The sequence below is a fragment of the Mugil cephalus genome, chromosome 11 (assembly GCF_022458985.1).
Source record: "Mugil cephalus isolate CIBA_MC_2020 chromosome 11, CIBA_Mcephalus_1.1, whole genome shotgun sequence".
Taxonomy (NCBI): domain Eukaryota; kingdom Metazoa; phylum Chordata; class Actinopteri; order Mugiliformes; family Mugilidae; genus Mugil; species Mugil cephalus.
The window spans coordinates 10897902-10909271 of NC_061780.1; the positions used below are offsets into that span (position 1 = coordinate 10897902).

The 11370-nt window shown below is 40.0% G+C and overlaps 3 protein-coding genes across 5 annotated transcripts; all 3 read left to right on the forward strand.

Annotated features, from left to right (window-relative positions):
- The first annotated feature begins 1043 nt into the window (after positions 1-1043).
- On the forward strand, positions 1044-3065 carry grinab (glutamate receptor, ionotropic, N-methyl D-aspartate-associated protein 1b (glutamate binding)). The gene is made up of 3 exons (XM_047599080.1): positions 1044-1167; positions 2047-2190; positions 3011-3065. The coding sequence occupies exons 1-3, from the start codon at positions 1075-1077 to the stop codon at positions 3050-3052; spliced, it is 279 nt and encodes a 92-aa protein (XP_047455036.1). The 5' UTR covers positions 1044-1074; the 3' UTR covers positions 3053-3065.
- Positions 3066-3073: 8 nt separating this feature from the next.
- Positions 3074-6145, forward strand: LOC125016540 (speriolin-like protein). Of its 3 annotated transcripts, XM_047599078.1 has the most exons (5): positions 3074-3209; positions 3843-4046; positions 5103-5321; positions 5409-5533; positions 5727-6145. In XM_047599078.1, exons 2-5 carry the CDS (start codon positions 3890-3892, stop codon positions 6057-6059), a joined length of 834 nt encoding a protein of 277 aa, XP_047455034.1. In that variant the 5' UTR covers positions 3074-3209; positions 3843-3889; the 3' UTR covers positions 6060-6145. The 3 variants fall into 3 exon arrangements, with proteins under 3 accessions (XP_047455034.1, XP_047455033.1, XP_047455035.1); XM_047599077.1 differs by having other exon boundaries at positions 3082-4046; XM_047599079.1 differs by having other exon boundaries at positions 3087-4046; positions 5118-5321.
- A 588-nt stretch (positions 6146-6733) lies between these two features.
- On the forward strand, positions 6734-10987 carry smpd5 (sphingomyelin phosphodiesterase 5). The gene is made up of 8 exons (XM_047598969.1): positions 6734-6938; positions 7950-9134; positions 9555-9627; positions 9722-9862; positions 9966-10055; positions 10162-10225; positions 10329-10488; positions 10604-10987. Exons 2-8 carry the CDS (start codon positions 8055-8057, stop codon positions 10709-10711), a joined length of 1716 nt encoding a protein of 571 aa, XP_047454925.1. The 5' UTR covers positions 6734-6938; positions 7950-8054; the 3' UTR covers positions 10712-10987.
- The last annotated feature ends 383 nt before the right edge of the window (positions 10988-11370 follow it).

Here is an 11370-nt window from a genome sequence, read left to right on the forward strand (position 1 = left end):
CTCCTTTTCTACCTGGTGGTCCTCCTTTCTCTCCTCCAGCTGCTTTTGCATCAGGTGTCCCTGGACCTTTCAGGATGGCCTCAAGCCCCTGAGGAGGCTCGGGATATGGCAACCCAAGCTCTTGTCCATATTTGGAGGGCTTTAATGGTAACCTGCCTGGTCAGTATTTCTAACATCGTGGCATTTCTTTTGCGTGACATATAAGTGGAGTTTAATAAAGTTGGTGTTGCTTCAGATGATGTTTGCCATAAAGAGGAGGATCTGCCAGCCTTTCACGAGAATCAAGACTCTTATTTTGAGTACGACTACAAGAGCATAGCAAGTGCTTTTATTTGAAAGGTAGGAAGACACAGAGATATGATATATATAATATTGCTGGATATATGATTAATTTATAGAAATTATCAAAAAATTGTCAACATGTATTGGTACTGCAACACAAAATTACATATATGATGATGAATCACTTTGCACAGTTGATCATGCACATCACTACAACATGAGCTCCACCTAAGAAACAGAAATTCTCTAAAAAATATATCATCTGTGTCTGCAGACAATACATTTAATAATCCACATTTCCCTCCACTTCCAGGTATTCTTGGTGTTAAGTGTTCAGCTGTTGGTGACATTCACCTTTGTGGAAGAACTCAAGGTGTTTGTCGCAGTGAACACCTGGACCTACCATGTGTCCTATGCTATGTTCATTGGGTCAGTTTGTGTGATTACGTGCTGTGGAAGCATTCGCTGAAGACACCCATGGAACCTGATTGCACTGGTAAGCCTGACTTGTATTTTCTAAAACAGGAAAATATGAGTATGACCATTTCCATAGTTTGATGTGATGACACTTTACCACAGCAGTGATCAACATATTTCCATGCTGAGGAAAGTTGCGGAATGTTACAACTTCCATATTTTTAAAGGTTATCAGTTCAAACCCAGCCTCAGAAATCACTCTCATAAGTACAGAATCATTTTCAGTTTCTGATTGATGCCATGAAACAGAATTGATGTACATTATTTGTTTGTTTTCAGTCCATCCTGACATTCAGTTTGTCCTACTTGGTGGAAATGATCGCCAGCTTCCACGACACCGATTGCGTGATCACGGCTGTGGGTATCACAGCATGTGTTTGCTTCAGCGTGGTCATCTTCTGTTTGCAGGTTTGTCCCTGCTTCTTGTATGCACAGTAGGTCATAAACATTTAACCAGTCAGATTTGCAATTATGAACCCAACGGAATAGTTTTAAACAACCATCCAATTTACTGCTTTCACATGAACTGGTTACATCTTATATTATTTCCACACATATTGGTAAGGAACATAAATAAAATGACAGCAGTTCGGAGAGAGAGAGAAAGAGAGACAGAGATGCCTGTGCTTCTGTAATTGCAAAATTCCAGTTTTGACAAAAATACACTGAGACTCCATGAAATTTAAAAACAAATCTGGAATTTAAACAAGATTTCAGTTCATACTCTGAATATCTGATCCACCATTTACCAATAAAAATAAACTGACCAGACCGTGCACTTCACTTGACTCAGCATAGAGGAAAAGTAACAACAGAACAGGCATGAACCCGTGGCTCACTAGCGCCCTCTTCTGTGAGGCAGAAGTACATGCTGCCTCCCCTCATGCTTCTTCAATGCGGCTTTATGTAAGTTCAGCAAGACCAAGTATGTTATATACACATATTATTACCAAGACTATGGAAAGTTAGGACATATGATTAAATGTGCAAACATTATAGTCATGGTCACACACCAATGGCATGAGCCCGACCCAGGTTATGAGAGAGTATGCGATTTAATGTGAAGCTCAGCTCATTGCTGCCCCAGTATTTTAACAGGAAATATGCAAATTCAGCAGTTGTGACTATAATAAATGTTGGAATCATACCGAATGCACTTTTATAGTACAGACCAAAGGACAAATATGATGATTTACTTTATTACTTTTTATAATGCCTCCCCCGACTACACCTGAATTGAACAGACTCTGGAAACATGTTAATGAATTTCTTTGCTTCTTCCCACAGACTGAGTACGACTTCACTTCCCGTCACAGTGTTTTTTTCATCTCTTTAATCGTCCTGGTTGGCGTCAGCGTCCTCTGCATCTTCATCCGTAACAAGATTCTGCAGGTTCTGTATGCTGGTCTCATGACGTTGCTCTTCACCTGTGTAAGTTCTCACATTGACGGCTGCTGCTACAGCAGAGATAGGGTTTTACTCTAGGTTACTATCTCTCATTTTGTTTCATTTAGTCACATTATCTAAGTAACAGGTACGGTCAAGATTTTAAACTAAAAAGGCAGAAATCTGCACAATATTAAAAATGCAGCATAAAACCAACCTCAAATGAAACGAGCTGGCCTGTTTTATTTTCTGCTTGACAGTATTTTCTCAAAGGTTAATTAAATTACACCTTTTGGATATTGGCCTGTGAGTGGTAAATGCCAACGTGCAACTTCTCTACACAAGGTGGTACAAGGTTTCCTGACCTACACGGATGAGAAACAATTTGTACAAGAAAAAGGGGAAATCTAATCAGATCACTCTTGCTCTCAGAGCTCTGCACTGTCAGAATTTTCTAAATAAAATTAGACTTCTTGTATATAGAAATAGGCTTTGCTCCACAGTGCTGTTACTAATCTCACTTATACGAATAAATATTCTTGCTCAGACCTCTTTTTTAAGTTCAAACAAATGTTGCTGAAGTGACCTTTTCTGGAATTGCAAGAGCTTTCAATTGACAGCATGTAAAAACAAAAACCTTCCTTTTTTTCTTTGCATTTGATCTGTTTGACTGTTTCACAAGTCAGGTCTATCTACTTGTTTGTCTACATCCATATGTATATCAGGCATACGTATATATTGTTGGTTATCCTTATTGTTTTAATTGGATAAATTTGGAAGCCATATATTCACTTATTGTCTATATTTTTTGTGTCACGTTGTTTGACCACTGTGAACTTCTTTCTGTGTTCTTGTTTCTTGGCAGTGGACACACAACTGCTACTTGCCAACAAGGAGCTGGCCCTGAGTCCAGAGGAGTATGTCTTTGCTGCTCTCACTCTCTACCTGGATATCATCAACATCTTCCTCAGTATTCTTTCCATCTTAGAAAAGCAAGGGGGAGCTGAGGAGGAGGCGTGAAACACAAAGATTCGGAAAAATTATTTTTCAGTTAACGAATAGAAGTGAGTTTCTGTACTCAATTTGATTTGCATTGGGCCTATGTATTTTCACATAGTTTGCTTTTGATTCACCCACTGTAAATTCCACATTGTACATATGTATATATGTATGTACATATGTGTACATATTTGACAAAACATAGTTTTTTTCCAGGGCTTGGAACGTTATTGCACAGTTTTGTGTGCTTCATTGTCACGGTGATGAACTAGTCATTATTTTTTATGCATTTTTTCATGCATTACACTTGTCAGACTTCTTGTCTGTGTTGATTTTTTCACCAGGTGAAAACTCAAACTTGTTAAAACTATGGACCTTGTGGGGTTTATTTTTTTAGTCAAACTGCTATTTCCAGGGCCCTAAACCAGTGGGGATGGTCTACCAATTTAAATGTCAACTAATCTGTTTCCATGACAACCAAGTAAACATCCCCTGCTTACCTATATGGACTGGTGCTTTTTTGTGTCTTTCTATAGTTAAGAATTAAAGTTGATGCTTTAAAGTATTCAGGTTTTAAACTTTATGTCTGATCTTTGTATTAAGTAAAAGAATTCTTAAAAAAACAAAATCACATCTCAAGAGAGAGTTCTGTTCTGTCCTGTTCTGTTATGATTTGATGTGATTTTGTTGGTGCGCAGACAACTCGGGGTGTTTGTGGCTCGGCTGCCCGACAGGGAGCCCCAGGATGGACCCAGAACAAACTTCTGCGGCCTTGCGACTGCAAAATGAACAACTCAGGCAGGAAAATGATCAGCTGAAGTCAATGCTAATTGTTGTCAAGGAAAACATAGACCTGAGAGCCAGGATGCAGAGCTTCAATGACACTCTGGAGGATTTAACAGGTATTTTGTTTGCCACTAGATGGCACTCATTGCTCAGTTTGGGTCTTTTAGTGTGGTTGTAAATTAAGAGTTGGCTGAACTTAAAACAAAAACCAGAATAAGGGGTAAAAGAAATAACAACAACCCCAAGGAAACCTTTTTGAAAGCTGTCACAATTTATACATCTTTGGTAAAGTTATAACCTAGTGTAAATATTTACAAAACATATTTAGTAATAATTATATAGCTAGCTGTGTAGTATGTGGTAGGGGTTGAACCGCTCTGATTTTTTAAAGTCTACTAATATGTGGTGAAATCTGAGTCGATGACATCACGCACAGTAGAAAGTAAAGCTTTGCAACAATGAAATCTACATTCTTGACCTGAATCCATATTTTAGTATTTCACACAAAAGAAACTACTGAGGCTTTTCTTCAAGGTAAATGAAGCCTGTCTTCTCTGTTATTATCACGGAACCTGTGACTAGTCAACTTCCTGCTTGAAGCGTCATAGCACAGCAGTAAAGTTGACTAGCCGGTACGACCCCTATTATGCAGTTCCCAGGAATTCATAACAACTGACTGGGAAGAAAAACTGAACAGGGCTGTTTCATATATTTTAATCACTTCCAAGTAGTTTATTTATGCGTCAAAACCCAGATTATCAATATCCCTTTGAAAAGCTGCATGTTTAGAAAATGATAAAATGAAATGACGATCTTAACAGTAACCAAGCTTTAAAATATTACCTCAGAATAAAATACATTTATCTGAGGTTCTGTAAATTAAACAGAAATCAAGGGAAATCTTGAAAAAAAGAATACTGCTCAAGGTTCTCAAACTGTGTACGGGAGACAAAAAGTTGTGTAAACTGGCTGGCGTGATGTGGTTACACCTTTTACTGTGGCAACTATAATCTGTACAATCTGTGCAATCGGAACTACTTGAATATATAATTTATCCAGAGACTGTTGCAATAATTAAGTAAATAAAAGCATGTATGCTTGTCCAGTATCTGTGTCTATAACCACTCTGCTTGTTGTCAATGATAAATGTCAAGGACTTTTTTTGAAATCAGTTTTCCCGACCTCAGTAACGAAGCCATCCGTTCAGTGGCAAAACACCGCTGATGAGGGACAGTTCAGAAAAGACCTGCAGAAGACCAGATTCAAACATGAACATCGAACATCATCTCCCCTCAACTTCAAGTCTTTCGTGCAAAGCTCTGTGCACACAGACACGATTGACGACGGAGATCTTCAGAGCTGCCAGACTGATATTGCTTCTGATGTCAAAGGTGACTGTCATCTGACGTGCAGCAAGTTAAGATTAGTAATAGCTATGTTAGTACTTTTTTGGATTAATTTCAGTTATTTAATTGCAGGTCCAAACAGGCTGCTTGGGGAGATTGCTTATCAGCTGGATAAGAGGATTCTGTACCACGTCTTCCAGTGCCATAAGAGGCTCTATGGTTTCACATTGCTCAATATACCAGAGAAGATCACAGAGGTAAAAAAAAAATCTCTCATTGCCATTAAATATGTTTGTTTATTTATTGCTACTCCCAGTAATATAATATCAGATCAGAACAAATCTTCATTTCATTTAGACAAGGACAACTGGATTTACATTTAGACATTTGGACAAACCTGTCTTTCAAAGAACAATAAGAAAGTTTCAAGCCTTTCTCCCTGTCATGCAGGTTAGCACACACCCTTTGACGGGGAAGGTGGATGAAGATTATCGACTTCATCTCACGCAGAGGCACGCAGACCTCATGGACAGGCTGAAGCAATTCGGGTATAAGACAACGCTTCACCCCCCATTCACTGAATTTATTGTCAACGCCTACGGGATCCTGAAGGAGAGACCCAGTGAACACAGCAACCAGGGAATTGACTACAATAATCCCAGTTTTCTGAGGAAGCTGATAATGACCAATGCGCCGAGAAAACTTCAAAAAGACCTGCTGCTAGTGCTCACCTGCCTCTGCTACATGGCGGAGAGAGACAGGAAACCTCTTCTTCTCTGCTAGACACAGCTGCAACCAAAGGCATGCCGAAATTAAACAGCTGACATTAAACTGGAAATCAACTCCAATAAGTGATGCTATATGATAAATATTATGTGGTATGATTGGTGAAGACTTGGTGAAGACTGGGAAAAAAGACATAAAAGACACATTGTATGCTTCAAATAATTTATTGTCAGATGCAACATGGAGAAAAAGAAGAAGAATCCTTTTGTTTCATTGTGTTTTCAACTGAAGAAATTTGACCGCCCTTGAGCAAACACACAATGAAATGAGCATGAATGAGTTTGTTGTGGACCTAATCCATTGAACAATTTGAACCACTGAATGAAAAAATGTGGGCAAGACTACAAATGGGCGGGGTTTTGATTTGGACATTGTTTGGAGAAGCAAATAACCAAACAATAAATTTGGCTACACATGCTAGCTTATAACTTGCTCCAGTGTAGCTGTGTTTTCAGTCAGGACCATTGTTGTTAAGTAAAATAAAATAAAATGTAATAACTGTATTAAAAGCTGTATTAATCGATACAAACAGACACAGGCGTAGACAATGTAGACTGGTTTAGGACATTATTTGGATTGATATAAGTCATTTCCAGTCAACCTGCCTTTGGATAGCCTCAGGTAAAGTCACGTGGTGTCGGGCCGGCTCGACACCATGGCAACATAGGGGTGTGGCTTAATAATGCCACGAGCCCCTAAGAGCAGGGTGTGTTTATGTTCATAAGGACTACTTTATTGTTGCTTTTTAGTGTTCTTTTATTTCAAAGCAGCGTGACGTTATTTTGAACATGTGACAAATCAAGAAACAAGTTTAATATAATAAAAAAACATCGCTCGTCGCTCCATCAGACGGACTGCCCCAGTTTTCCTGCTAAGGTAAGATCATCTGGGCTTTCACTTGAGCTGAATGTGTTAAGCTAGCTGCGTTTAAACACAGCTTTCGTTGGGGACCGTAGGGTTAAGTGGCGCATGTTTAAGGTGGGACAATTCAGTGGCCACATGCTCTAATTATACACTATACCGTGCGGCCATACGCATGCGAAACTCGTCCGTGTTGTGGAAGTGTGTTAGCTTGAGCGTACCTGTAACCGGGCGAATGAAAGTACCTTTTGCGCAGGTTCTTCTACCTGTGTGATTGCCCACTAAACATACACAATAAAAGATCGTGTCCCTCGACTTTTAAAGATGTTTTAAGTCGTGTTATTTCGCATTGATTCCATTATAATCGTGTGTGTGTAAGGTGTTTGGGGTGTTACTACTTCCTGGTGAATGGTCGTACCAGTCTGCGATTAGAGAGGACCCTGAAATTTCACAATAGAATAGTTTTAACGCAGCTGACCTATATTTTCCTTAGCTGCTTCTTGCTTTCTGGGGAGTATCCAGACCTTTTCAAGTATGTTATGAATGAATTGTGTCATAACTGATAGATATATAAATGTTAAAATAACCACGTAGCTAACAACGTAGCTGTACATAGAGTGAAACCGTTGTGTGTCATGTTCCACTTTCGACACACCCACAAAATGAATATGCTATCTTGAATTTGTAAATATACATAAGGGTGTGGTGTGCAGGCAGAATTTCCAATACGGTCTCATTTTGCCAGTGGTTAGAAACACTGTGCAGATGGTGACATCTGGATTATAGGGACCACAGACCCTTGTTGCTTCTTTTAAAACTAATCATGATGTGTTGCATAAGCACACAGAAAGACATTCTGATGGTCCCTGATGGAACCTGACTGTATTGCAGTCATGTCCATGCAGCTGTCTCTTGCTTGCATGTATGGGCATGAAGTAAATGAGCCAGTTATTCCTGGCAACTGTTGATATGGGTTATAAGAAAGGATTCCTTACTTGACACTTTGATTTCTTTCCACTGTTTTAGTGTCCAGTGGAGCCCATGAAGAAGAGACGTTGTGCAGGAATGAGGCCAGAACGAGGGCTCCAGATTTCATACATGCTGATTGTTTTTTAGAGATGCTGCAGAGCCATGGTCCTCCGGACGTCTCCCTTCCCTAATGGGTGTGTTGCAGGCATCCATGCTGTCGGGTGGGCCTTCATCTTGCCCTGCTTCTGGTTTCTTGATCGCCTCATTTCTGTGTGCAAGTCCACCACCCTAGAACAAAGCCAGCGGGTGGAGCAGGAATGCTATATCCAGCCACTCAGAGTCTTCTTTGGCTCCATACTCTTCTTCATTCTTTTTCTTGCTACGGCCCCTTTGGCTCTCTTGGGCTTTCTGCTCTGGGCGCCACTCCAGGCCTGCCGAAGGCCGTTTCATTACCACAGAGAGGCGCCATCCTCACCTGAGGACGAAATAAACAGAGGATTTCAGCATATAGGAAAGGCATCATTTGGCTTTGCCACAGCCAACCTGTGTCTGTTGCCTGACAGTCTGGCTCGCTTTAACAATCTGGGCCACACACAGAGACGGGCATCTGCCATCGGTCAGTGCATCGTGCAGGGTGTGTGTCGACCCCATATCCGCATCTTCGTCGACTCCCCGAGCAGCTGTGGTACTCTAAGCCCCTCCAACAGCATCCTCCCCGCCGCCAACTCAGTTACATACGGTGCTACCGACTCCGCTGAAAGACACGATTCTATCTCAAACTCCAGCGGTCATGTGGTTATTGTGCCCTGTGATGATACAGAAGAGCCTTTGACTGAGACCCCTCCCCTCAATTCCAACCAGAACTCAAACCAACAGGGGCAGTCTGGACATCGCCGTGCCCCCAGGGCTTTGTTCTCTCAGGGTCTCCGCATTCAGGGTGATGTACCTTGGGAGGTGTCATCGTTGTTTCCATCCAATGTAGATATTCTGTGCCTAGAGGAGGTGTTTGATAAGAGGGCTGCACGGAAGCTCACCAATCTACTAAAGCCTGTGTTCGGACACATACTGTACGACGTTGGTGTGTACGCCTGCTATCCTCCGTGCAGATGTTCTTCCTTCAAGTTCTTCAATAGTGGCCTCTTCATGGCCAGCCGGTTCCCTGTGCTCGAGGCCCAGTACCGCTGCTTTCCCAATGGCCGTGGGGAAGACGCACTTGCTGCCAAGGGCCTCCTTTCTGCTAAGGTGCCTGTAACATATCCCTCCAGTTGTAAATGTATTTTTATTAAGGCTACTTTCATGTGATAAGATAAGATAACCATTTAATTTATCCTTTCATTGAAATGAATGTGCAGACAGTGGAAAGTTTCTCAGAACTCACATAATGTAGGAGTTGAAGGTGTGTACCTACAAGCAGAATTTGTGATACAAATTGTTAAGAAGTCAGACGTACAATGAGAATGTGAAGGATATATATATATATATATATATATATATATATATATACACACACACACATATATATATAGACACACACACACACACACACACACACACATACACGTATATAGGATGCTTTGGTCTCTTTAGCACATGTTTTTGTCTCACAAACACGTTAAAAATATGATGCAGTTATATTATTATTAATATTTTTTTAATTCTCAGGTGCTAATTGGGGAGCAGAAACAGAATAAAGTGGTTGGATACTTTAACTGCACACATCTTCATGCACCAGAAGGCAAGTCACCGTCTGTGATCGCTCTCTAAAATGTTGTATTTTGAAAAAACAGACAGTTCCAATTTATGACAGCTTTTCTGTGTTCTTCTGCCAGGCGAAGGCCAAATTCGCTGTGAACAGCTGGACTTGGTCACAAAGTGGATTGGTGATTTTCAAGCGGCCAACAAACAGCCTGATGAAGATGTTGTTTTTGATGTGCTCTGTGGTGATTTCAACTTTGATAACTGCTCGCCTGGTATGTCTGTGTCCCATGCAATTTGTTACCATTTTACGTACTTCTAACAGCACATATTTAAGATGTTGTTTTTTTTTTTTGTTTTGTTTTTGTGTTGTCCTAGATGATTCTCTGGAACAGAATCATTGCCTGTTTAACGAATACAGGGACCCTTGTAGGGCAGGGCCTGGAAAAGAGAAGCCCTGGGTTGTTGGTTAGTACAATTTAAACATCTTAAACTACAGTAAATACTACACATACATACAGTATATGGTAAATGTTGACATTTTATAGGATATTAATGTGGTTTTGATCTGAAGGTACTCTGCTGGAGCAGCCCACATTGTATGAAGATTATGTAAACACCCCAGAAAATCTGCAAAGGTACTTTTGCGCTGCTGTCTAAAGCACATTAACATTGCATCATCTCAACTCTATTCACTGTTATGACATGTCAACCCACACCCTTTTCTGTGTGTCTTTATAGAACTTTGGAAATAGAGGAGCTGAGAAGGCAGTTCATTTCCCCTCCTGTTCCTGCAGCGGGCTGTCCTTTGGTTTACCCTGAGACTGGCCAGCCGTGGATTGGACGTCGGATTGATTACATCCTCTACCGCGAGAGCTCAATTTCCAAGCACTGCCAAACAGTATGTGTACCTACTGGGTTTTATTTTGAGTCTCTCAATTGTTTCTCTGTCTTTGAATTTGTTTTTAAAGTTACTCCCCATCATTAAAACGCAAACTCTTGTTGTTTCCATCCAGGACATTGAAGAAGTGACATTTATAACCCAGCTGGCTGGCCTTACAGACCACATTCCTGTTGGCTTGAGGCTGAATGTAACTATGGATTCTGACCCCGCTGAGGAATGAGCACTTATTCAGACAATGGGAGCCAAATGTACAATGATGGGCACTGCTTTACTCTATACTGAAAATGTTTTGGTTACATACTTGAATTTGTCATTTCGGTAACTATGTACTGACCAATGAGATAATGCCTCAGGTGGAATTTATAAAGATTTTATAATGTGTACAATTTTAATTGTTCAGGCCAAAGGTATTAATTTTGTAAAACAATATATGTTTAGGATGATTTTTTCACCCTGACAATTTTCCTACAGAATTAAATGCAAAGAGTGAATTTTATAAAGTGGATTCATACTGTAAATTATTTAACTATGCTCATGTAACACAACTTTACACCCTGATGACAACCACTAACTCACAAACTATTATCAAAGAAAGGAACAATTTACAAGCATGAATAAGCCAATGACAAGAATGTGTAAAATAGGCTGAGTGGAAAACCACTAGGGATATTACAAGAACCGTTATTAAGTTCTGCTTAAGAAATAGATATGAATATGGAAATTAAACATTTCTATTTTTTGCTGATGCTGTTCTGTTAAGAGACAGGTATTGAACTTTTTTACTCCACAGTATTTATTTGAAAACCTTAGTTACTGAATACTTTGCAGATGTGAACTACACCAAATGTAGTCAATAAATAATATAATTTAATATTAATA

Bases quoted from the DNA above. Each gene is read 5' to 3' on its own strand.
- grinab (XM_047599080.1), top strand. From the start codon at position 1,075: ATGATCGCCAGCTTCCACGACACCGATTGCGTGATCACGGCTGTGGGT. The intron at 1,168-2,046 runs GTTTGTCCCTGC...TTCTTCCCACAG, and splicing joins TGGTCATCTTCTGTTTGCAG to ACTGAGTACGACTTCACTTC. The intron at 2,191-3,010 runs GTAAGTTCTCAC...GTTTCTTGGCAG, and splicing joins TGACGTTGCTCTTCACCTGT to TGGACACACAACTGCTACTT.
- LOC125016540 (XM_047599078.1), top strand. From the start codon at position 3,890: ATGGACCCAGAACAAACTTCTGCGGCCTTGCGACTGCAAAATGAACAA. The intron at 4,047-5,102 runs GTATTTTGTTTG...TTTTGAAATCAG, and splicing joins CACTCTGGAGGATTTAACAG to TTTTCCCGACCTCAGTAACG. The intron at 5,534-5,726 runs GTAAAAAAAAAA...CCTGTCATGCAG, and splicing joins TACCAGAGAAGATCACAGAG to GTTAGCACACACCCTTTGAC.
- smpd5 (XM_047598969.1), top strand. From the start codon at position 8,055: ATGGTCCTCCGGACGTCTCCCTTCCCTAATGGGTGTGTTGCAGGCATC. The intron at 9,863-9,965 runs GTATGTCTGTGT...GTGTTGTCCTAG, and splicing joins CTTTGATAACTGCTCGCCTG to ATGATTCTCTGGAACAGAAT. The intron at 10,226-10,328 runs GTACTTTTGCGC...GTGTCTTTATAG, and splicing joins ACCCCAGAAAATCTGCAAAG to AACTTTGGAAATAGAGGAGC.